The sequence below is a fragment of the Chiloscyllium plagiosum genome, unplaced genomic scaffold (genome assembly GCF_037043375.1).
Source record: "Chiloscyllium plagiosum isolate Xiang-an unplaced genomic scaffold, Cpla_swu_hap1 HiC_scaffold_28, whole genome shotgun sequence".
In the NCBI taxonomy this organism is placed as follows: domain Eukaryota; kingdom Metazoa; phylum Chordata; class Chondrichthyes; order Orectolobiformes; family Hemiscylliidae; genus Chiloscyllium; species Chiloscyllium plagiosum.
The window spans coordinates 46,979,173-47,006,023 of record NW_028270166.1 but is presented as its reverse complement, the minus strand read 5'-3'; the positions used below and the strand labels follow the sequence as shown (position 1 = coordinate 47,006,023).

Here is a 26,851-nt window from a genome sequence, read left to right as displayed (position 1 = left end):
TACTGCAGACAAATTCAGAAAATACTGGAGAAAGTCAGTAAATTAGCAGTACCTGGAAATATCATACCAGAATCAAAACATTAACTTTCTGCAAATGCTGCCAAAAAAGACAATATTTTCGATGTTCCACTCCTACCTTTATCCTGGCCCCAGTCATACTTCAAATAAATTTCAGCTAGGTTCAACTCCTAGCATAAATTGCAACATCCTTGATCTAAAACTGCAGAATGGGACCAGAAAGTAGTTGATATACTGCAGTGTAAGCTACAAATCTGCCAAAATGTCTACCAAGTAAGGCTAGGTCATTAAAGAATCAACTCTGAATATTCACACTAAACTGGCTTTCCAACAGTCAGCAAGGTGTGTAAAAGTGGAGTTTTTTTTGGCGGGGGGGGGAAGCCTTCTGAAGTGAGACAGATAGATATACTCTCAGATCACAGGACAGGAGAGAAAGGCCAAACAAGGTGCATCACTGTAAAAGATTACCGCTGCTTTAGGAAAACTACAGTTTAAATTTGAGAAGCAATTAAGTGAAAAACAGGAAACTCAAACAGAAATAGCAATGCATTTTCTTCCCAACATGGGGCTGTTAAAATAAGCCCTTAGTAGCTTTGATGATAGTTATAAATAGTAGTCAAGCTGAAATATTTAGATAAAAGGAACAGCAATCAGACACAAAAAGATCAGAAAATAAAGAATGAAGCAGTTTATTGAAGGTGCAAGTACTACATTGGCCAGAGCTGTTAATGGTTGTAAAATAAAATGGCATAATCTGAAATGGTGGTACACTGGTGAATGGATTCATACAGCTACAAATTCATTAGAAAATTATCTTTTAATCTTCTCTTTGCATTACAAACATTCAATAGAAGATGAATTGTTTTCTGAAAAACCCTTTACATATGAAACCTGACAGCTGTTTTTTTTTTAATCAAAATATACAAGACAATGCTTCCATATAAAAACCGGTTTTGTTCCCCTTAGCCTCTCTAGGTAAAAAAGTTATGAATATTTACACCTTTTTCCTCAAACATTCTTTACAGCTGAAAAAGAGGGACTATTTCAAGAAACCAAAGACAAAAACAGGTGGAGTTGTACTAGTTTGAAAACTGCACATATTGAGTAGGCAGCTCCTCCAACAATTTTAAAGGTACACAGATTGACCAGCAGTGAATCCCCTAATCATACAACTACCAGTCTAGGTAGATAATGCATTACAGTCACCACATTTGAGGACTTTAAGAGGAATAACAAAACGTGAAGAACCAAGACTTCAGAAGGCACAACAACTTTGGTCCACAAAACCCTGAAGAAAACCTAAAAAATCCATTAAGCAGTTGACATGCATCAAATCAGAACATTGTTCTTAAAGTAAACTATTGCTCATTAGTTCAGGCACAAGATCACTAACATGGTCATTAATGAGCACCCATACACAACATCAGGCAAAAGCATATCAATGTCTACCATAACTCCAGCATTTAGCCCAAACTACGGAATGTTTGGGAAGTGGATTTTCACCAAGAAAGAGATTCATCACACTTCGATAAAAAGGGAAATGATTGGTCAGCAAAAACATTTGTTTTAAGTCAAATGCCTACAGATTTTACAGGAGTGGATGGTAGTTTCCAGGTGGTGGTGGGGCTCAGTACATTCCAGAAGGGCTTGACATGTCAAGTTACTCTTACCATATCAATTTGCAAGCTACACAACTAAAGCAGAAGTGCCCTTACCCATTCAAAAAAAGTTAGATTCTGCAGCAAGGTGACCTCAAATGCTATAGGGTTGCTAGAGCATGTCAAAAAATCTAGACGTAAACCTGAAATTACTAATCAGACCGAAAGCAACATCTGTAAATAAAAACTTTCCCCATAGAACTAAAAATCTTACAGGTAGCTTAAGAAATTATTCTACCTGAATACTCATTTTGCAAATGGAACATTAATCTATCCCACACTACTGTGCAGACTTCCAACTTTCTGGAAACCCACCATTTTACTCCCACTGTGTTCCTGCTAATTTATCTGCTGAATCATACTGTAAAAAAACTCTACCAATGCCTTTTTACTTAAGTGCATCAATAAAGTACTTGCACATAGCCCAATGTTAAATGCTTGATAAAGGGTCAGAAATAGCCAAATTATGGACATGTACATAATCAGAAGTACTTCAGTGAGCACAAAACTGTGGGAACCTCTTTGTCAATGCTGTACATTTGCAGAAGGGAACAAGGCAGGGTAAAAATGGAATCAAATACTAGGTGGCCAAAGACAGATCAACAATACAAATCTGTTTTCATTTGAACCCAAAAATGAATATATAAATCAAAAGCAAAATTAAATGAAAGCAAATTAACAACAGAATTAAAATAATTGCACACCATGCCAGAACGTCAGCTGACTTAAGTCAGTGAGGTGATGGAGCACACGGCAGGACAATGACATTACTGCCAATCTCACTTAATGTAGGTGTACAGAGTAGAAATGCAGCTCAAAAACAGATTAAAATCAAAAATCTTACTAAACAAAATACAAGTAGAAAATGCACATTCTATCAACTAAGATAATAAAACACCCTCAACTATAAGATACATACAAGCTATTGAATATAAAGGCAACAAGCCTAGGTCATTTAAAATTGGGACTGTTCCTGGTTACTGGACAACTATTTTCTTTTGGAAAGGAGGAATAGAAAAAGCTCCCACCAGAGGGTATTGCACATCACTAAGACCACAATGGTATCTAGAGCCCTTCTGGGTAGAGGCTGACAGATTCACATTTCATCACGAACAACTGGGTGATGCATGTGGGGTGGACAAAAAGCAGCATGTAAATTTATGCAATTTGTTGGCTGTGCATCGGTATTAAACTAGATTAAGTGGTACCTAAACTGCCACAGAGCTAGGTCATTTCGTTTAGAGGAAAACTTCATTAAGCTATCAAGCTGAAATTAAACACTGCTGCATTACAAATATTACAGCCGCTCAAGCTGTAGCAACCTTCAAATCTACACTGCTTCAATTGGTTAAAATGAATATTCAACAGCATAGCTCTGCTATGGTTGAAAAACTTGTAGATTAAAGGCAAGGCCACCAGGTAGGTGAAAGTAATTAATCACCCCCAAATGGTGGGAAAAGGAGATTGAAAAGGAAAAAGAGGTGAAGGAGGAGGAGATAAAAACTGGTGTCCAGAACACTTGCTGCCCCAAAGGCAGTAGCAGAATGGCCAATATATCTAAACTATAAAATTAGATGGGCAAAACTGTAGCTTAGATAGTCTTACTAATTCAAAGCTACTACAGGCCAATTCCATCCAGTTCCTCACCTCCACTGACACTCTATACACCTCCTGCAAATTGGGTAAGTAATAACATCAATGAGCAAACAAGCAGAAAAACATTGCTCAAAAACAAACCATAAAGCACATAACCAGAAACAGACAATTTATAAAATGGCCCCTGGTTCGTTATAAAGACATAAGGCACAGGATAATCATTTAAATGAAAGTAGAATATATGTTTAAATTATCCACACTTCTGTATTATAGTGGTATGGATACCCAAAGGGGAAGAATTAAAAGGCTTATTACACAACCTGATATTAGATGCACAGGCTTGAATGATCCAAGAAAATCTGCAACCTGTAAACTTTTAGAAGAATTTCAAAGGCTGAATCAAGAGCAACACTAGCAGAAGCCAATCTGTGATAAACGGATTGAAACCGGCAGCATTGCTACCATAAAACAGGATGTCATTGCAGTTTTTTTTTAAGAAAGAGAACTATGGTCACTTTTGGGTAATTTCAGCTATGTAGCTGCTTTTGAGGTCTAGTGGTGTCTCTGAAATAGGATAATCATTGCGCCCATAGGCTAGGCAGGACTCCAGAGAATGGCTGGAAGTCCACATCAGAGCTTTAGATAGTTGACTTGGAAAAAGAAACTCTGAGGTGATGGTTTTCTCCAAGGTCATGATTATGAAGGTCAATGAGAGCCTGGATTGCTTCTTCCACTGAACCCATCTGGATAAGAGCCATTTTGCGATCCTTCCTAAAAGTCACAAAGCAATATTCCAATATTAAAGACGGAGCTAAAGTCATACAGTGCTCAACAGAAAAAAGGTCACAAAAGGTATAATCCCAGTGATAAAATCACATCAAAACTTACTGAAAGAACTTGAATGCTTTGACCATGCCAGTTGTGCTTGAGAAAAGCAATTTCAGATCATCTTCAGTTATAGATGGTCTGGAATAAAAAAAATCAAAGCTTCACAGATGACCCAAACAAAATCAATTCAATACATATTCTAGAGCTAATTCAATTCAATTCATCCCATTTAACATGGCATATGTACCCAAGACTGGCCCAGACTGTGCACTGCAGCTCTGCCTAATGCTGTACAGCTGCAGGACATGGTGACCCAAAACATATAAAAAGGAGTGCAAAGAGGTGAAACTGTCAACCAAACTAAATGCCAGATATAATAAAATTTAAGCTACATATTATTCAGCATCTACCTGCAAACCAGTCACTTACGGAATATTAGAGAGATGGAGTGTAGCAGAAGGAGGGAAGATGTTCTGGAAGTTTTTCGACCCAGGCTTCTTGAAGCGATGCAGTGGAGAGCTGCTGTAGTCTTTGGTCAGACCCTGATCCTCCTGGCCCTCACGGGGAAGCTGAACTGTCTGATGTTTGGACATAGTCACTCGCATTGCCTTCCCATGAAGCCTCTGACCATTCAGATGGCTCATAGCTACAGAAAGTCAAAGAATTAAACTTGAGACAACAGGGATACAATACACAAGTCAAAAATAAAACAGACCAACGTTTAAACAAATGAAGGTAGATTTAGGTTGGCTGTCAGACAAGCAAATGCTAGATGGGCTACTGCCTTGTGGGGTTCAGACTTGATCAGCTCTGTTCAAAGATGAATGGAATAAAGTTACAGTTCCTGTAACGCAAGTCCCAAAAAGCACACAACAAAAATGACTTATCTGGCCAAACTAGTCAGATGGCTTTGAAGCAATATTGGAAAAGGAAGGAGGAAAGCAAAGGGGAGAGAATTCTAGAACTTAGTAGCAACACCAACAATGGTGAAGCAATTAGAGATTAGAACACCACAAAATAGATAGAGGGTTGCAGAATGGAGACCCCAGGTACATAGAGAAACAATTATGAACATTTAAACAGCATAAATTTACGCTCGACTACATTGTATCAAGTTCTGAGCACAACAGGAAACATGTGGAAAAAGGCAAAAACAGTCCAGAAAATATTCAAAAACAGTTCTTTAAGAGGATATGCAAGGTGCTCAAAAATCATGTTAGCTGCAATCAAAGATAAATTACACCACGGAGAAAATATTAGAACCACAGAACACCAATTTAAATGGCAAATAGAACAAAATATTGCAACGGTTAGGAACATACCAGAGTACGGTGGCAGCACGGCTTGCAAATTAAGTTGGTTATATATCTGAAAAGAAAGCAACTACAGGGCAAAGAGGGGGGAGTGGGGCTAATGGTTACTTTAGCAGAGAGCAGGCAGACACGACCAGCTTCTCCTCAACTGCATTCTATTCCAGCCTATAATTTAGTTTATTCAATAACAGGTACTCAATAATTGGGATTAGAAAAGCAGAGCACTGAGCATTAGTTTAAGCAGAATTACACAACCTGCTTTTAAAGTGGTTAATATTAAATAAGTGAAATATAATTCATGAAATCAATTTTAGTACAAAAAACAGCAGGATTAGCGCGTCTTGGCTGATTTAGTGGAGACGTACCCAGTTGAGCTTGTGTACAGTCAAACATCTGTACCAAGGCATTTTCTTTCTTGTTGAAAAGTATCTTCACACGCTGCACATCACCATACACTCCTTAACAGAAAATACAGGAAGTTAACAGGTGTCCTCCTACTCCATACCAATTCAATATGCAACCCAATCACAACCAAGTTTCAAAAAAAAAAAAATGTATCCATTTTAAATCCTAGTTAAATTCAGAATTAGGATGCCATGAAAATCATAGCACTCAGGAGAATGGAATTCAGTGTCAGGCTAAATTAAAAGCCAAAGAAATTACTGAGATCACCAATACAAGTTTAAAGATTTACAAAGGCATGCAAAGCACCCAAACATGCATTACTGAGCAATGTATGCAAAAATCAAAGAATAAAACTAATGTCAAATTATAGTTGAACTGAAATTATGCATTGAAATAGCAAACTGCAAACTTCAAATATAAAGTTTCCAACAAGAAATAATAAAACAGATAATAAAGTGCTAAAGATAACATACCGAAAAGAATAAAGAGGCATTGGGGCGTAACTCTCTTTAGAAGGACAGCAGAGCAAGGCAGCGGAAGACAGGAAGAGGAAAGGAATCGAGGGAGAACGAAGATGGAACGAATCATCCATAACGAAGGGTGGTTCCCACAGAATGGTGAATTGGTTCATGGATCATGGTTCAAGATGGTTAATTGAGGGGCAGGTTGGTCCGAAGAGCATTGTTGAAGCACAGGAAGCATGGGGACCGTGCAGTCAGTTCACAAAGGAATCCGCATCAAGTTTGGGAAGGGAGAAAGGGATGGGGAAGGGAAGAAAGAAAAAAGTAGCATAAAACAGGTCAGTATACATGAGAAATATGTAGTGTTCCATCTGGTTGATCAATGCATTCTCTTCCATTACTTCATAAAATAAAAAGCTGTATGGCTTCACCTAGAGGAACACATGCTAAAGGAAAGGGTTTAAAATGTAATACAGAAGGTTAAAAAGAGACTGTATCCTTTTACTGCTCAAAGGCTGTAGATAACATCTCAAATCTGAAATGTGCAAAAGTTTTAGCAGCTAGTGAAAATGAATCTTGTCCCCACCCAAATTCAAATCCAGCTTCATGCTTGACATCATAGTTTGTATTACCAGTATAATGAATTCAGCTGAACATTGGAAATTGATATTGAAGAATTTCAAATGTTTCAAAATTTCTGAAAACAGAAATCAAGGTAACCTACAATTTATGCTAGATTCAGCAGGGCTCAATCTAGAGCTGAATCCAAGCTTCAAAGGTGTTATATTTTATCCCACAATATACCTCCCTACTTTGAAGTCCACCTGCAAGTTAGACTCCCCTAAGCATATAGCAGGGACTCTTGCAGATTATACTTCAACAGCTCTTAAAAACCGACAACCTTAGAGTTGCCAAATGATGCAAGTCTCAAAATATAAAACAAAACAAGCATGCATAATAGTGCATCTAAAATCAGTTAGTTCACAGCACTCAAACTACAATTAACTGAATAGATAGCTAGAACACAATACTGGGATTATTGAAAACAAGGGGAATGGCATATGTAATTAATTCAGTATCAAAATGCAACACAAACAGTTGCCCCACCAGGGATGAGACGGTCACTTACACACAAATCAGAAGCTAGTTACCAATAACAAATTGATGTATTACAAGCCTATCTTGCAGAATCATCCCAAGTCCTACATTGGGAGTGTCACTTTCGTTGGTAGAACAGTCAAGTAATCAACTTCAACTGTGCCTCAGTGCTAAGCAGGTTTATCTTGGAACAAAGCTCAACTGGACATTGGAATGTAACAGTTAGGAGGAAATATTGCACCGGGTGGGCCTATATTTACTGGGAACTCAAAATTAAGGGTGATTTATTGAAATACAAGACCTTAAGGAACTTGACAAGGTGAATGCTTCCCCTGAGACACTGGAACTAGGGAACAGCTTAAAAATAGGGGTCGCCCATTTCAGAATGGGAGAAAAAAAAAAGTGCTGATTGTGCAATTCTTTTCCCCGGGGTGTGGAGATGGAGGACATTGAGAAGAAAGTCAAAGTCAGCATTAAAAAGAAAATCAAAAATCCAAGGTGTGGGGCAAACAGGAAAAGTAGAATTGAGTTCAAACCATGTCAGCCTGCAGAGTAGGCTCAAAGACAAATGGCTGAATGCTAATATATTCATATACAGTTAAGCCAAGTAATTAAGAACAAATTAAAATTAGGTTTAACGATAGAGAATTGACAAGATAAAACAAACTTCCTGAAAATGGATTCTACACAAGTTCAGAGAAACCAGTTCTAAACATATGGGAAGCTGTGGCCAGAAATAGCTCTCAAATGTATTCTATTGTAATGTGGGTAACAACATATGGCAACAAAGTGTGATAAAGTTACAACCAAGTAGCCAGTACCAAAGACATATCAGGAAAAAAGGCAGGGATTAAGCAGGAAACCCTTCAGAGACTGAAGGAACTGAGGGAATACATTCAGAATTGTTGGCATCAAGAATTACAGGATATATTTGCATGCCCTTATTTCCAAGCCAAGAACAAGTTTGTATATGAACTACTGTATATACTGAAATAACAGGCAATTTTTGACAATTTTAAAGTTAAACCTATGGGTTTGATTACATGGACACTACTTTTGAGTTGCTGAAATTCATGCTGAAAGGTCATACAAAAGCCCAATTGATCTCAAATGAATGAAGAAAATGAATTATGTTAATTCTCAAAACAGTGACGTGGGGGAGCCAAGTCGCAAATCGCGATCTGTTAACTGAAGAACTTGGGTCAACTTTTACACGAGATATGGAAAACTCCATGCTTTTTGGCCAGAAATAGGGGGTTGATTTTTACACGAGATTGACTATTACTCGAGTACATGCTTCAAGTTATTTCTAGGAGGATAGTTGTAATCGCCTCTGTTGGTTGTACAAGCTGGCAATAATGGATATTAGCTACACACAATGTTAAACAGTTACAAAGGGAAAAGAAACGCAAGACAAAAATTCACACAATTGGTTCAGCTTTGCTGGTCTGTGATAAGTCATTTAATGTGTTAGAAGACTCGTGTCCAGATCCCACATCAGATGCTGCATCTACTAAGATGTGATGTTTGTTTACTAAAAGCCACCCAAATGCTAAAAATAAGATCAAGGCCAAATCTTAATACATGCAGTACATGAAGGGCAGCAAAGTAAACAGGCTACAAAATTCAAATAGCAACTTTGCTTCATCCTGTTATTTTCCTAAACTTCTGGAATTCAGTTAGAAGTGGCATGCAAGATTACTGCAAAGTGTCTAACTGAAGAGACACCTACTGTTGTGTTTATACTAGGATATTACTGATGTCAAACCCAGACTGGCCAGGAAAGCAGTACCTGCAAACCATAAAAACCATTGGAAACCTGGAGTGCACAGAACTGCAAAAGACTGCAAAATGTAAGCAATGTATTTGAAAGAATCAAATTTCAACAGAATACAAACTGACAAGACCAGAGATTTGTAGTGTGGGGAATTAAGGAAAGAAGTCATGACTAGTCAAATTACATTTCCTTCTTAAAAATCACATTTGAGAAGCTTCTAGATAAAGCTGAACAAAAGACAATAAGGCATTATTAAGTTAAGGGGGTGGGGAGGGTGGGAGAACAGAAGAGAGATACTTTCAAAGCCAATTAGTTCAAAAGGAGATAGCCAGAGAACATCTTCAGTCAATCTAAAACATGTCTGGGGTAGCTGCTGCCAAGATTCAGACAAGGGGACTGAGCTGAAGGAGACATTTAGTACAAAACTAGGACACCACACTAACCTCAGGATTCAGATTGCTAACCAGCAGGACAGCATTGGCTGCAGAGGCAAATCCAGGAATGCCAATACGACTAGCTGCTGCTGCAGCAGCCGCTGCTGCTGACGGCATGCCAAGTGGAGCCAAAGCTCCATGAACCCCTGGGACGGACAAACCTATTGATGAGAAACTAAAGTCATTAGACAAAACATTTCACCAGATAACATAGTTTTGTTGAATGCACACTGTAATTAGATAGACAATGTGGAGTGTTCAGATTTAGTAATGTCCTTAAGCTATCCAAATCTACCCGTTAAAATTACAGCAGTTAGGCTGTAGCCTGACTGCCAGACCCAAAACCATCCTGCCCACTGCAAGGGAACAGGGACAAAGCTTGCTATCGTGAAGTTAAGACTATATGAAACCCAATAGAAAGATGGTACAGATAATTTCTAATTAGATACAAAAGGAAAAAAGCTACCACCAGCACAGAAAACTGCACCCAATACTCCACATTTAGCCCATTCACAAATGTGGTTGCACATTTCCTTCAATATTGTACCCAAACTTTTGTCCAAATCTGAGCAGCACAAATGCCATTGTAAACAAAGCAGTTAAAACATTGAATATATAGTATGGCAGAACGACACTGGCAATAAGGCAGAGTCTATGAGTAGTGTACATACAGTAATCTGATGGATGTTGGAGAAAGTCTGTAGAGACACAAGTTTTCAAATAATAAGCAACTTCAAAATATAGAAGAGGTGCCTGTTGAACCGTATACTTTAATAAAATGACCTTCCTGAAGTGCAAGATCAAGTTTGAATGTGTGGCTTTCCCAAGTCTGGATTTAGATCTCCACTTGCTCATATTACAGGCAGATGCAACAAGCCACTCAATAGAAGTGAATTACTTTGACAAGCCACAAAGCAGCTTGGTCCAAAAGGGTTCATCTAGGGAACACCTGAGCTCAAAGCTTTCAGGGTTATTTCATAGCACTCCAGACTACTCAAGAATGTTAGGCCCGAATACAGAAGATTTTTAATACACAAGGCCATTCAAAAATAAAATTCCTGCATTAGCAACTCACCAGCTTGCTGGAAGGCAATACTAGGAGGGAAACCAGCTCCCCCTCCGTAAGGCGAGGAGATGATACCTGGTGCACCTGACGAGAGAACAAGTCTGTCAGTAAGCACTTTTGTAACAAAAATAGCTTTTACAATCCATCTCTCTGCCTGCACTGCCTCCTGTCAAGTGTCAATAAGTTTCAGGAATGCTGCAGAATTCCACTTCAATCTTAAGCTGCTATCAGGTCAATTTTGCAGCACTTACAGCCAAGCTTTTGAAACAAGCATTGCCGAAACACCCTAGCAATGCTAGTAATTCACAGTTAAAGTTTAGCAGCAAAATTCTGGTTAAGTACATGTTGGTCGGTTTTGAATTTCATAGCACAGGCCAAATGTCAGTTATAGGTTCAGAGTTACAGATTTAAACATGTGGAAAATTAAACTCAGCTGGGAAAACCACCATTCAATCCTGTATTTTGGCTACAGTCCAAACACCAGTGTACAGTTTGGACAGCTAAGCAACAGACAAGTTATACTGAACTTAAGTATTACTGAAACTAAAACCAATATGCAAATTAAGCTAGGAAAGTTCCAACCTGTAAAACAAATCAGATAACTGACAGGAGGTTAAACATTAATGAGACTGCTGTTGTTAGAGTGTGATCTTGATTCTAGCATATACTTCACCGTGCCATCTACTTCCCAATGACTGGTTTTGTAGCCACAAGAATTAAGATTAAATCAACATGCCTAGTACATCAATAGCCAAAAGTCTTCACGCTGGAATTTCCAATTAAGTTTTACGAGTAGAAAACTAGTATAATCTAGTCATTTCCAGATCTGCCCTTTCAAACTGACTTTGCAAAGACTTAAGCAGCTAAACACAGAAGCATGCTTACCTATTTATCAGTACAGTTCCATGAAAGGACATAAGATACCAGGGGCCCTGCTGTCTAGCAACACCTCTACAATAATCAACTCTCCAGGCTAAAATGTAACCTGACAGAACACTGTTTCCAAAAGCAAATATAGGTTCTGCTGTCAAGTAGAGCTTGATAATATATGGACAGTGGCTTTCTGGAAGTAGCAATAACCAAGGTAGACAAAAAGGTCAGCGAAAACAAAGACATCCCTTGAGTACTTAGTTCCTCACCAAGACCAGGGAGGATCCAGTCTTGTGGATTAAAGACAGCTCAGCTAAATCTTTTCATTCCTTCACAATGAGAATATTGCTAAAAAGTATTATGTACTCTCACAGCATCAAGGAAATAGCCAAAAATGTATTTCCTACTCCCTCACCCATATCCTCAGAGTTCTAAACCCTAGAAATGGATGAAATTCCAACTGTTCACTGCTCCACATCACTCAGTATTCCAGCAATAAATAAATAAATAAATAAATAAATATGTAGAAAACAGCCCATTGAATCCCCTATAGTTTGGTTATATGTGGTACATTTTAAAAACAGCACTGCACAAAGTTGCTTGAACATACATGAATCCACTGTTGTAATGTTAGCAAACAGCAAAATCACAGAAGATGTATTTACCTAGTAGGGAGGCTTCCTTACCAAAAGCGGCTGCCATGGTTTGGTCTAAGGTTGGCTGATTGTCACCAGATGGTAGGTCAGGACGTGTGTAGTCTCTGCTTTTGTCATTATTGTACTTAACATTAAGACTAGTCAATTTGGAGAAGTCAATACGCAGAGTGCAGCAGGCATTATAGATGTTCTGTCCATCTAGGGCCTAGAAGGAGGGCATGTGGAGGTTAAAACAATTATTCAATGAGCTCACATTATTTTTCAGCCTTGTCAAGAAGAACAGATACTATGTTTAATATTTACTGGTGCTGAAGTCCTGTAGAATTAGACTATTCTTTGCGAGATTGGGGGAAAGAGGAGATAAGCTTAATTGTTTTTCTGTAGGGCAGCAGATTCATGTGAAGACTGGAACTGGTTTAATCTATACCTTCAGCAAACAGCATACTGACAAGGACTGATGAAGTGCACAAGTAACAAACAACAATATTAAATGCAAAAAAAGGGAACAAAGGTATAAAAAGGGTGAAGAAAGTTTATGAAGTGATTCAAAAGTCATCCACTTTCACAATACTTAAAACACAATGACTGGCCTTTTCCTAACATTTTACTATCTAAAGATACTTTCATTAGTTTCCTGGAGTAAATAAAACTTGCAGCCACAGACAGCATTGATAAAACTCCCAGTTCAGAGAACAATTAACATACCAGTTTTGCATGTTGTGCACTGGAGCCATCAGCATATTGCAGCAAGGCCTGGAATTGGTTATTCTTTGTAAAAGTGATGATCTTCATTACAGTGCCAAACTTGGAAAAAATCTGAAATCCAAATAGCATTCAAAAGGTTTTTAAAAAATTAAGTTAGCTGCATAGTTCTTGCATCAAAATGAGTCACCATGCACAGAACCAAGCAGATCCTCTGGCCTGTCTACCTCAGTGTAATGTAGACAAGCAGGACGCCAGAAGAACACAACAAGCCAGACAGCATCAGGTGGTGAAGTCAACATTTCGGGTGTAATCATTCTTCAGAGACTCAGTGTAATACCTGCCTTGGAACCAGACCATTTTATGGTCTTTAAGCCATCCATGCTGGACAATTAACATGGCTCACAAGGAACCACACTGTCCTCATTTTGATGGCCTTATTAATCAGGACAGTTGTGCTTTCCGCAGGTCCCATGAAAACACTTAAGCTTTCATTGTAGTTTGAGCTATATGTAAAGCACAGCAAAAAACTACAATATAGTCAATCATCCAGCATGCAAACAAACCCTGCAGTCAACTAGTCCATGCAGACCATGTTCCCAAACTAAACCTGGCCTGCATTTGGCCCATATCCCTCTAAACCTTTCCCTTGTCAAGTACTTAATGTCTTCTAACTGTTTTAACTATAGTTGCATCCACCACTTCCTGGCACTCCATCCCAAACACTAAAACAAAACTTGCCCTAATATCCTTTTTGAAATCTCTCTCTCCTCACTTGAAATATGTCCCATGGTTTTGAACACCTCCACCTTAGGGAAAGACCTTTGCTATTCACCGTTGCAGGCCATTAGTTACTCATGATTTTATGAACTTTAAGGTCACTCCTCAACACTGTACACTCCTGTGGAAGTCCCAGCATATACTTATAACTCAAGGCATCAGTAGCACCCCTGTCCAAACCATCTAGTGCAAATTTGCTGCTGTATCCCAACCCACCAGGCAAGACTCACTTCCCAATGTTCAACATCCACACATGCCCTCCTCAGATACAAACTGCCAGTTCGTGTTTCTCATCATTTCTACATCCTGAGGGGTGAAAAATTATCATTGAAAACTTGAGAATTAGGATTTACCTGGTGCAACACATCTAGAGTAACAGGATAGAAGAGATTTTCCACAATGATGCGAAGAACAGGGCTCTGACCAGCAAGACCAGCTGCACTATCTGACACACCACTACCAGCAATAGCCATGTTAGCAGTCTGCACAGCATTGACTGCCTGAAGAGCTGCTTGTGCTCTCTGAAAAAGAAACAGGAAGTTAAGCCATTGATTTAAATATCATGCACATTGCTGCTCAAGGTACAACTGTCTTCAGCCAGTCTCCAGTTTACAATAAACCAAAATTAAGGAAGGCCGTTTGAACTGACCAGCCTCTCTCAATAGAGTCAAGGTGGTGTACAGCATGGAAACAGACCCTTCGGTCCAACCAGTCCATGCTGACTAGATATGTCAATCCAATCTAATCCCACCTGCCAGCACCTGGCCCATATCCCTCCAAACCGTTCCTATTAATATACCCATCCAAATGCCTCAAAATGTTGCAATTGTACTAGCCTCCACCACTCCTTCTGGCAGCTCATTCCATACACGTACCGCCCTCTGCATGAAAAGTTGCCTCTCAATAATAAGAGTTCTGATTCTTCACGCATTCCAACCCATAAAAAGGAGAGCAGAGAAAAAGCAGGCCCAATGAGGCAGGAGAGAACAGCAAAAAAATACAACAAAAGCACCACAGGTCTGCAATCAACCCTAAAGAATCACCATTAAGCAAAGGCTAAACAGGTTGGGACCCTATTCATTAGGGTTAAGACAGACATGATTAAGGGGCTGGATAGAGTAAATGCCAGAGAATGTTTTCCCCTACATGGAAAGGCCTAGGGCCAGAGGGCTTAGTCTCAGAATTATGGGACACCAATTTAAAGCTGAGATGAGTTTGGAACTCCTTGCCATAGGTAAATGTAGGGGTAAAATCCTTGCGTATATTTAAATATGAGATAACCCTCGATTGCCCTACTAATCAAGAAGTTATGAGTGATGAAAACAGATAAGCGAAATGTTCGATCAGCTGATCCCACTGAATGGCAGAGCAGGTTTGAGGAAACAAACTGTCTCCTCCTGTTCCTCTCTCATGGTCCTAGCGAAAGGATCTGAAACCACACTTATGTTGGGAGTTGCAACTCTTACACATTTTGATCGCTATGCCTAAAAGTTCTACTTGGCAAACACAGAGTGCAGTGAAGGATCAAGGGATTGATTTCTGAGATGGGAGGTTTGTAATAAGAGAAGACAGTGGGCAGACCAGGTTTTATTCATTTGAGTTTAGAAGAACAAAGGGAAGCATGAATTTAAATGCTCAAAATTCTAACAAGGCCAAACAGAATGGGTGTAGAGATATTCCCCTGGCTAGGGGGGCCAGAACAAGGGGGTCAGTCTCCACATATGCTACAAGCCATTTCAGAATGATGGAGGACAGATGTCATTCAGGGAGATGACCCAAGGAAGACAACATAGAAAGCTATAGAAGCCACGTCATAAACCTTTAAATTTTTAAAAGGCACCAGGATGTGGTACTGGGGAGGAGAATCAGACATGATAAGGTTGAACAAATCAAAATAGCCTATTCTTGTTTTAATGTTGCACAGATGCCCAGTTAAGTAACATAGGAGGAGTCTTGGAAGTATTAAAATTTTATCCAGCAATACAACCACCTTAAGGAAGCTCCCTGTTAGCTATGCTAAATGGACAACTCTAGTGGGAGTGGCATCGTAATAAATGTGAACTTCATGACTTAGTTTTAAAAAGCTTAAGAGAAACAGATAGGCAAGCTTTTCCAAGCGATCTCTTGTGGCTTCATCCTTTATCACACAGGAAAGGTTAGGAGGCAGAAGACAGTGCAGTGCAACGACACACTGACCAATACTCACAGTACATCAGTCCATTCAAAGACCATTGATCTATTAACTGTCACATGCCTTGTCTATTTACCTGATTCGCACGAATAAACTACTTCATCAGAAGCCCGATTTTGAGGGCACTAGAAGACAGTCGAGGGGAAAAAAGTGGCCTCAAGGCCAAATGCCGTTCACTAGTTACTTTCACTTAACAACGAAACCAGGTTTGAATTGATTTGATCAAACCGTAGTCAGAGTGGTTATTTCTGGCTTAAATGAGGTGTTTAGACATCTGTACAGCTGGTGAGCTCAACTTTGACATCCCCTTCCCACTTAAGTCATGACAGCAAGTAAATCAGCTGCAGTACAAACTTCCTCAAAACTCAAGAGCTCAAGCCTGTCATTAGTAAACCAAGGTACACTTAATCCTACAGAAAGATCAAGAGTACTCACAGCCTGATTGGGAGAGTTGTCAGTCTTCAGTTCCTTGTGGTTAGAGTATTGAATGTAAATAGGATGGCTTCTCAGGTATGGAGTGACAGTGCTATAATAGCTCACCATTGTGTTAGCAGCTTCTTCAGTGTTCATTTCTATGAAAGCCTGAAAATTAGAAATTCACACCACTCAAATGTCATGAGGTATCTCAACAGCAGTGCAAACATTCATTTAAACATACAACAATCTTCTAAAACAATCACAAGTGTGCAGAGCATAGTGGAGCAACTGTATAAAGCAAAACTAGAACTTGAGGATTATACAAGTGTCTTCTCATGACTGCGTGGAGGCATTGAAAAGCTACTTATTAAACTTAGTGGTTATTAACATTGAACCATTTGTTGTTGGCTGAAATCATTGCATAAAGGGTTCTCTTCAAATCAATAATCCAGATAGAAAGTTTACCTTTAGGCATTTTTAAGCAGCATTTGTTTATCATTTCAAAGAACTTGCTTAGGTATGGAGAAGTCAAGAGTCACCCACCTGGTTTTTGCCTTTTAACATGAGAAGATTGGTTACTTTGCCAAAAGGCAAGCCCAAGGAGATGACCTCTGCCTCAGTGACATCATTGGGAAGTTTACGGATGTGAATGACTCTAGAAGGTAAGATTCCTGACGTTCTGTTCTCTGCTTTGAACTTTTTGCTGTCGTTGCCATTGGCTAGAAAGGTTTAAGACAACGTGAAGGCACTAGCATTCTCTCGGCATGGTTATGTTTTTCATTAACCATCAGCCCAAACAAGTTTACTGCTAAAAACAAAACTACAGTTAACTTGTCAAAATTCAGCTAAAAAGCATTTCAACCAGAGATATCGATTTCATGCTCAACCCTGCGCCATGGGGCTAATTTCTCTCAATCTATAGCTTAAAAAAGTATTGTTTATTAAAAGATACTTACTGTACTCACCAGATGGAGCAGAGTTGCTCATGATAAAGGGACCGTTAGTAGCACAAGCAGATAGAAGCTCGTCAGATCCCCGCTGCAAAAAAAAAAAGAGAAATCCAATTTTCCATCTCCCCAAGCAGTGTTTCCCAAAAGAAAAGAAAGTGCTGGAAGCTCCGATCAGGTAGCTTCCCTGTGGAGGGGGATGAGAATTTTTTCCACTTAATGACTTTTCTCCAGAACCTTGTTTTTTTTTCCTTTCAGAAGCTGCTACACTTCTACATTTTGATTTTAAAGCTGTTCCACACCATAGTATGCCCTCCATTTCTCATTGTCATCAAGCCTACTTCTGTTCACATGTGATCAGCTGCTCGTGACTTAATACAACAGCCAAGAGTGAACTACCCTATCTATTCCTTGGTCACTAAGTTATATCCTGCATCACTTATTAAGCAATGGTTAAATTCTCTCTGCACAGATGCCTGGAAGCAGTTGACAGGTTATGAAGTGGTAAACCAGGCATTGTGTTTGGTGTGAGGGCCACTTTCCACTTACTAGCCATTAACTGATTTGAAGCTCTAACTGTTAGAACATCAGAAACAAGGACTTGGCGCCTCAGTTGTTGCACCATCCAATTAGACACTACTAGCACTAACTAAATCTCAAATCGATACCCATTAATAGACTCCCAATAGCAGGCATTGATCTTACTTAGAACCTGCCTGTGTAGAGGTCTCAATCTTCCTTCACCAGGTGTCAGTTTTACATGCAGTTAAACTATGCACTCTGATCCTAGAGATGTACAGGAGCAAATTTCAAAAAAGTGTATTAGAAAGTAAACCTGCAAGTCTACAGAAGCTCAGTACGACAGCAGCTGGATTTTTCTGAAGGGCTAACCCAGTCTTGTTGGGCTGAATGGACTCCTGTTACGGAGTCCCCTAGCAGTAACCTGCCCGAGTCAGCTCACAACCTCTCATCCAATGGAATACAAGGAATGTGTTAAGTTAAGCATTGCAAGACTTCTAGTAACGATCCATCAATTCCATTGGTAGAAATGGTCCATGTTTGATTAGGGCAAGAGGAAACAGCCTTTAGCTTTTCTAGCTATGAAGAAAAATTTATATTTAAGTAGAAACAGATTCAAGTGTGCCCGCTCAAAGAAATGGGGTTTTCAATCATAGAATGCACCCATTACAATGGAATGCTTTTTTGCATAATCAGAGCTGCAGAGGGATCTAACATGCCTGCCCTCAGGAAGTGACCAGCTCAAAGTAAACATTTAAATTATGCCACAAGGCTATAGCACAGCAGAGCAGTCAGTCATGGTATGAAGTTACACCACTGAGTCAAAAGATAACAGCAATCCTCCTCACCTTCAGTAAAAAAAAACTTCTTTAAAACACTGGATAACTTCAAAAATGGGAAATCCATCAATCAAGGTCTTAGACAGGCAAGCGAAAAGCCTATCACATTCCTACCCATCACTACACTTCACCTACCTGTAAAGCAAATTACTAAGCAAACCACTTGACGACAAAGAACGTCACTGCCAAATTTTCCTTATATTGATAGTAGATACATTGTAATGTTTTAGTCAGCTAGAACAGTCAGTAGTTAGTGCCAGGCTAGCTCCTCCAAATCAAGGTAATTTGAGCCCCTACAATTCATACTTGGTCTGGGAGAGGGGCCAACACTTTCACAAAAAAAAAACCGTCAGTGCACATAACTTGGTGTTAGTAGAGACCTTAACATTCTCGAGCAAAATATATGTGGGAGCAACTACTATGTACTGGTCACATTAGATTGTCCCTTCTGCAAAGATGGGACAATCTATGGAAAATAATTGAATGCAACTGCATCATAAATAAACATTGAAAGGGTTTTGTTTCATACTAGCAATGTCTCAAATTTGATGGCAGGATCACAACAGTGATAGTCAACATCTATTATTTACACTACGATACTGAAGACATCAACCATACGACACCTACTGTACTGTTCATCAGGTCTCAAAAGACCCGACCATACTCTCCATATTCACCCCCATTGTCCAACTGAAGCTCTGAATTGATTGGAAGGAACTCTCCTGCTCAAATTTTTAAATTGGGAGAAATATTTATCTGCTGCTGGCTGACGTTAGATTAGCTGCAACCCATGTCTGGGATTTTAGGGAGCATCAACAAGGCACACTCGGAGTAACCTAATCTGTGTGAATTCAGCAGCAAGATCAACCCTCAATCCCAGATCTGACTGCATGGTAAGGCTGGATTGCAGAGTTTGGTGACCTATAACTGAAAGGTCAAATGGAGTGCTATACCAACTTTACATCTAAAAAAGTAATGGCCATTTTACATGGCAACCACAGCCTTGATAGAAATGCTACGGAAGTGTCCTATAAACATTAAGTTAGCCTACAGCACAAGAAAACATCCAGATGAAACACTGAAGATTTCTGCACATCCCTAAAGTGTGTTTGTTGTAGACCATTAGTTACTACTTCCTTACACAGGACCTTAAAATTAGTATTTTAAAAAGTGCAGCATCTTGACAGTGCTGACATAGGAGATTCATGGAGTTCACTGGCAATGATAACATCCATTCCAAGTTAGAAGCCTTTCCAAAATTTATGTAACACTGGCATCCTGGTCTCAAAACACTTTACAACCAATGAAGCAGTTTAAACATGGTACAATGCAGCTTGCCTATATCACTTCCACATTTTCAATGGGACAATTAGACATTTTAAAACTTAGAAAACCACTGCTAACCAAACCAAACTTAAAAATTAATAAGCTTTTAAAATCGTGATCCTTGAAACTATTTCAGTATACAGGCAGGCACTAACAAAAAAACTGAACGTACAAAAGGGAGTTGCTATGACAACAGACTGAATCAATTGTTTACTGAAACTTTACAGCTTCAGTAGTGTCCAATTACAGGAAAACTAAAGTTACTCTAAAGGAAACAAAAACAAAATCGGACCAACTTAGAACCCTGCATTTAAAATGTACTGTGCCAAATGCACATGGTTTATGCTTAAGGATCACCATAATTAGTACTTTAAAAGAAAAAAAGCAATTCATATCAGGTTAGAAACTATTAAGACAGCTAAATAAGCTCAGTCAACAAAAAAAACAAGCTCAAATGAAAATAAACATACACTGCCTTGTTTGCCCAGCATCTCATTTATACTAATATAGACTTGTTTCCTCTTAAGATTCATTTCAGATATTTGATGCCTATTTAAAATGTTACAGGGGAGAAGGTGTGTAGAGTGAAACAAAAATTCCTGCTAAACAGGCGGCCTATACACTTCCTCTGTGGAAAGCTGTACTGAGATCAAATAATGAAAGGAAATGGCTACCAAATGAGTTTGCTGCAAAAACAGGATGTGAATGCCCCCAAAGCACATCAGACATAGCTTTGGGCGATTTCTAATAATCACATCAACTCACTAGATTAGACTTTGGCACATGTGCCAACTCAAGACCAGGCGGAACATCTCAAATACACCCTTGCTGGCATATTTCTCTTCAAAATTCCAAGAGTTCTTTGAATGCTAACCAAAACACTTTTGCCTTATTGTACATGAAATACACTAGTTTAACTTTCAATTTCAAATACATTCACAGCCTGGCACTGAGACCAGTCAATTTTCAAATTAAATCCAGATCAACTTCTGTCTGAAATAGTTTCTGTAGTAGTGCATGCTGTAGAAGTGTGACTAGGTTCACAATAATAAGCAATAAAAGACAATCTACGTGAAATTAACTTAATTTCCTAATTTAGAAGATCCACTGTGAAATGAACACTCAATATGGCAAAACATGCTTCGTATTTTTAAAAATTTCTACAGAAACCAGAGATACAAAACACTATTGAAAAATTGGAACTTCAAATAAATTCCTCATTCTGAAAGAGGAAACAGATGTTTGGCTGATTGCATGCAAGGGTGTTAAATGCATCTTTCCAGATTTTAGCATTAGTGTTTGCTTGACATTTGCCAGAAAACTCTGGACAAGGCTACAATTAAGCATAATAGTGCCAAGGAACAGGAAATGTACAATCTTAGTTAAGCAGGACTCATTTTGCATAATATTTGTTTCAAATAGCAATATAGCAGCAAAGTTTCTCCTGCATCAAAGCTGTTTTTTTTTAAATTTTACACAGCACATTGCTGCGACAGAACCTTGTAAGCCACAAGCTCCAGACAGTCACCTCTTTACATAAGACTGATGGATGTGAAACATAGCTCCCTGGAATGATTGAAATCTCAGGTCCATAAAACAGGATAGGTAATTGCAAATTAAATAAAGGAATGTCTTCGCAAACAACTGCAATGAATATTGTCACTGAAACCAGGTTTCTGAACAGCAGAACAAATTAGCATCAGTCACCAATGGACATCAGTAGCCCAGAATTAGTCTCAATAATTCATCTGTTGCATATTCAAACATCCAACTTAAAGCCAAGTGTCCTATGCTTTGAGTCATAATATCAGAGCTGCCTTGTCACCCTCGATTATCTGTGAATCTGTATCCAAGCATTAATTAGTTGCTCCCCAAAAATCACAACACCAATCAACTGCCTCACCATACAATTTCTCCAAAATGCAGACTCTTCCTCAATAAATGGCAGCTACCATATGGCTTCAATTTCATTAGTATTTGTCCTCATGACAGTGAACCAAATAGTACGAACTAAATGTAAAAATTCACAATCTACATTCATGTACCCCCAGTCAAAAAATAGATCTATGATTGTTTTAATCCTTAGTCAACTGCAATCCTCAGTTGCCACCACCCACAATTTTACACACTCTTCATCTCAGCAGAATTACATTGATTTATAACTTTAAATCAATTCACAAAATGGGGATATCATTGGTCAGTTCAGTAACTTTAGCCTATCCCTAACACCCGAGGCCAGTTGGGTGTCATTAATTGAACAGGTTTCAATAACTGAGTACTGCTGCTGGAGATCGGAGTCAAGATTAGAATGGTGCTGGAAAAGCACAGCAGGTCAGGCAGCATCTCAGGAGGAAAACTGACATTGTGAATAAAAGCCCTTCAGGTTCATAATCTTGCAAAAGATTGCACCTTCTGTACTGCATCGTTTTTCTTCTACCATTACCATCCTCTACCACTCTGGAGAATGCACATCATAGACAACTACTTCAATCTAAAGGACAAGTTATTCTACCCAATCTTTTCAGTTCTGTCCATCAGCATCAATATTCCAGTCATAGAAATAACTTAAATAGGTTCTCTTCAAATTGTTTTTTTTTTTAAATCTGTGGACAATTATTTTACTGTACTGACCATTATTACCAATGAACTACACTCCATCTGCACTGCTTTATTCTTAAGAACTTGATCCAATCCTTCCAGTGTGCAGATGAATTGAATAATTTTACATAATGCTGCATGCTTGCCTTTTACTGTTCTGAATTTTGCCTATATCTGGCCCTTAATTTAACAGTAGGTTGTCTCCCTCTCCAAACCCCATCTCAACTTTAACCACCTCCTTTGCGGCAGGAGAGAAAATGAAATGAGGAAGAGTAGTAGTCACTATGCCATGCTCACTTGAAGTCCAAAATTTTGGTCAAAACACTTATTTGGGAATTAGCCAGCACAGATGCCAATTTGAGCTCCAGTAACAGCATCACAGGAGAAATATTGCCTGCAAACTTTAGACAAGTCACTGAAATTAGAGCAGATGCCCAGCTCAGTACTAGCATCAAATTACTCAGAAGACCATTCAATATTAATGAAAGCTCAAGATAAATGCTCAGTTTCATCCCAATCTCACTTTCACAGCTTTATCCTTCAAATATACACTAATCTCAAAAGTTAAAACAAAATTTTAAAAATATCACAACATTGATGAATTACAACCAGACAGCATCCACAACCACAGTTCATTTTAACACCCAACTCCATTTCAAACTCTTCAAAAGGTCACAGCAGACATCATGAAACAGATCAAGGGGTTACAATCAGCTGCCAGCTCTAGATTTAGTTAGATGAAACAGCAGCTGCTTAAATGACTTCAAACCCATCACTACAATTGCATATCATTAATCAAGGTCTGCATCACTACTGGTAAACCATGTTCCAAGTGGCTTGTTATATTATAAATACCACAAGGACAGCTTCAAAATGATAACATCCCTTTTTTTATTCCATCATCTTATTGAATCTAAAATGCAAAGGGCTACAGAACAATTCTTAAAACAATTCACAACATGGAATGGATTAATGGGTTAATAAAACTCAATACTGTAGATGTTAAAAATCTGAAATAAAAAGTGGAGAAACAATTGCCACAAAGAGGAGTTATGTCTGACTCAAAACATCAACTTTCTCTCAGATGCTGCTTCAAGACCTGTTGATTTCTACAGCACCAATGCCTAAACAAAAACAATGCCAAGTTGACAAGCCCAGCGAAGAGGGGGGGCATGTGAAAATTAACAGAAAACATTTAAGAGTTCATACAGCTCTTCATAAAAGGCAAGCTTACTAGCTTGTGTCAGTCCTCTAAATAAGCACCGAGCTCTGAATAAACAAAAACTATCTGCAAACTTTAACTGAACTGGGCACAAACTCAAAGATCTGAGAAGAGCCAACATTCACAGTCTGTTACAACATAATTACACTATGGCAGTAGAGTCCAAAACGTTAATCCACAAAGTGGCTTCCCCGCACCTCCGAAGGCATTTGGAGAAAACAAGCCTTACTCTCCAGCTACATTTCCAGCTGGTACAAACTTGCACAAGTAGAAATATCAAGAGTGTGCGCAGTATGGCCAGATACGACAGTTGCAGCACATTGCAGAAGCATCAATAAACCCTAGATAGGTTGAAAACGAACTTTAGACCTGCTCACTCACATCGTTAATGCAAGTTTTTAGTTTGTAAAGCAGTGTAAGCCTCCTTTCTCAAGGAAGAGAATCAACAGATGAGCTTTCTCAAATAAAATATAAACCATCAAAATCACCTCTCTCCAATGTATTGTCTGCAACATTGCTAGGCTATTGTTCAGTTCAAGTCAAAAGGTGAAGCATAAGCAAACATACCAGTGAAACCGAGTAACGTGTCTCCTCACGCAGTTGGATGTTTCACCAGAAATGGGAATGGCATCCCAAGTAGAGACCATCTCCCAACAGAAAAGACAGCTGATACTAAGGATGTAAAGCTATTGAAAATAAATGCTGGAGATCACAACCAGCCAAACACAGCCAGCATCAGTGGAGAGACAGCAAGCTAAATGTTTCAAGTCTAGATGACCCCATCAAATGTGAAATCGTTCTCTCCTGACTCCAGAGAGGAACCTGATTTGAAGATCTTCAATTAACATCCAGCCATCAGTTCAGATCAGGAAATAAATCAGAAATTCCACACAACAGTTATACCTTTAGCCTGGAGTGAATTATTTGAAAATCTAATACTCCCACTTTAGAAAATTGTGACTACTGAACAGATTTAAAATCCAAGCTAACAAGAAACGAAAACAGGTAATTACATCCATGTAAGTGAAGCCAAACATAACAGTTATCGCATTTGAAAGTACAAACATTCATAGGATCAGGTGTGAAAGTCACAGCAACAATGCCTACCTTTGTACCAACTGTTATATCTTGGACAATGCTGTAGAAGAAAACAGAATTTTTTTTAGCAAATGCATTATATAAAGGAGCTATAAGAACAGAGCAAAGCATTCAATAAAAGCCTCAAGTTAAGGGATGGACCAGGCATCACCATAGCCAGTCAGCCTAACACTTAAATTTACCTCACCTCTAGTGCTGCAACAAGCTTTACTTTTAAAAAACGGAATTAATCATAGGGTCAACAAAACCTCCTGAAAAAAATAACTAAAATTTATAAAGCACAAAATCAATTTACAACAAACATTTCTCACTCAAATGTAAGAACCCATCTTACACAGGTGCTGGCTTTCACATTTGGAAGTATAATTTGCCCAGAACTCACTGCATCTCCTTTAGTGCAACTCTGACTAAATTTAAGAACAATATGTCCTTTAGAGCCAGTGATCCAAACAGAATAATTGTAAGATAATGTGAAAAAAGCATGGTTAAGGAGGACAGACAGTGGTATACAGATCAGATGTACTTTAGACTCCGCAAAATAAAATGATTTTGGATACAAATGTGGCATCACCATATAGGAAGTCATTTTTTATTAAACCGAAGCTACATATTACAAAAAGGGAACTAAATCAGCCATTGTCTACCACCAAAGACTACAACCATGTGGACAACAGGCTAAATCCAGCACCCACCTACCTTCCCGCTACTGGGCCCTAGCACTATGCCTTTAATTCATGACAAAAACCAGAAAGCAGTTCCATTATTTCCCTGCACCCCACAGACTGACGGCCATGTCTATGCAGGACACAGGAATGTTAAGGGTTGTGCAACCGATCGCAAAGAAGCACGCCCATACCAGAAGGGTGGAGTCATTTTTATAAGCCAATTTCCTCATTCGTAAACTGCTCGGTCGCATGACGGGAGGTAGGAACGCTTATAAAGAAACCTACTGTGAAACATACAACCAAAGGATGATTCAAGGGGAACCCCCCCCCCGATCGCAGACTTGACTGTATAAGTACACTCCATCTATAGGGAGCACTTCTTACAGGTCCGCGAAACTGGCCTAAAATAAACTAAAATACACAACTGGAACCAAGCATGTAAACTCTCCAGCACCGAAATTTTAACAAATTAATCCCCCAATAACAATACAATGCCTAAATTGCACACGGCTCTAAGGACAGAAATCTTTCTATTGAACTACGGTGACATCAAAAAAAAAGTTTGCAGACTACGTCTCAAGTTAAGCCGGAGACCCGGGAGGGCACCTCAACAGACAAAGAGCGGGGACTGAGCCAGGGCCTGAAGCGTGGAAAGTGCGCGGGCTGGACGAGCAGCCACGTGCCCGCCCCGAGCGCAACGAGAGCGAGGCGGCCCCGGCAAAGAAACCGGCCGACCCCGGACCGGGGGGGGGGGGGGGAGAGAGAGAGAGCGAGAGAGCTTCAACCCAGAGTCGGCCGCCATTTCGCGAAGCCCAGCCCCAAGCCCGGAAACCCGCCGAGAGTTGGGCTCCGATCGGGGAGAGACGAGCGCAGACTGGGGGCAACCAGGGTCTCTTTCCCAGTTTTTTTTTCTCTCACACACACACTCTCTCCAGGATCCCCTAAGCGCTGCCCCTCGACAGACTCCTTCGCACTACCACCCCTCCCCTCCCCCCTCCCGCGGGCCTTGTGCATCCGCGCAGCCCGAGTTCGCCGCTCGAGCCCAACTTTTCCGAGACTTTTGCGACGACGTCTGCGTCGATCTTCAGACCCTACTTTCCCCCTCCCCTCCCCATTCTCACTCCCGCCCGAGGCACAACACCCTCGGTGTAGCGTGACAAACCACGACGGCTTGCTGCGGTTAAGAAGTTGGATCTCCTTACCCGTCCATTGCAGACCAGAGATCGCAGAAAGAAAAGCCGCGACCGTGCCCTCCCGTCTCAGATATACCCACACAAAATGGCGCCACGTCAATCACGGCCCGCCGCCGCTCCCCATTGGGGGGCGGGTGACCAAGGGGCGTGGCTATTGCCCTTCTGATCGGAGGG

At 39.6% G+C, this 26,851-nt stretch overlaps 1 protein-coding gene across 8 annotated transcripts; it reads right to left on the bottom strand.

Annotated features, from left to right (window-relative positions):
• Positions 1-691: 691 nt before the first annotated feature.
• Positions 692-26,758, bottom strand: LOC122565153 (polypyrimidine tract-binding protein 1-like). Of its 8 annotated transcripts, none has more exons than XM_043720836.2 (16): positions 26,687-26,758; positions 24,829-24,859; positions 17,227-17,308; positions 16,814-16,989; positions 16,289-16,435; positions 14,016-14,183; positions 12,886-12,996; positions 12,190-12,385; positions 10,664-10,738; positions 10,260-10,286; positions 9,598-9,749; positions 6,292-6,325; positions 5,779-5,871; positions 4,530-4,746; positions 4,161-4,238; positions 692-4,043 (listed from the first exon to the last, which is right to left on the bottom strand). In XM_043720836.2, exons 1-16 carry the CDS (start codon positions 26,692-26,694, stop codon positions 3,911-3,913), a joined length of 1,728 nt encoding a protein of 575 aa, XP_043576771.1. In that variant the 5' UTR covers positions 26,695-26,758; the 3' UTR covers positions 692-3,910. The 8 variants fall into 8 exon arrangements, with proteins under 8 accessions (XP_043576771.1, XP_043576772.1, XP_043576773.1 ...); XM_043720837.2 differs by having other exon boundaries at positions 12,211-12,385; XM_043720838.2 differs by lacking the exon at positions 10,260-10,286.
• Positions 26,759-26,851: the final 93 nt, after the last annotated feature.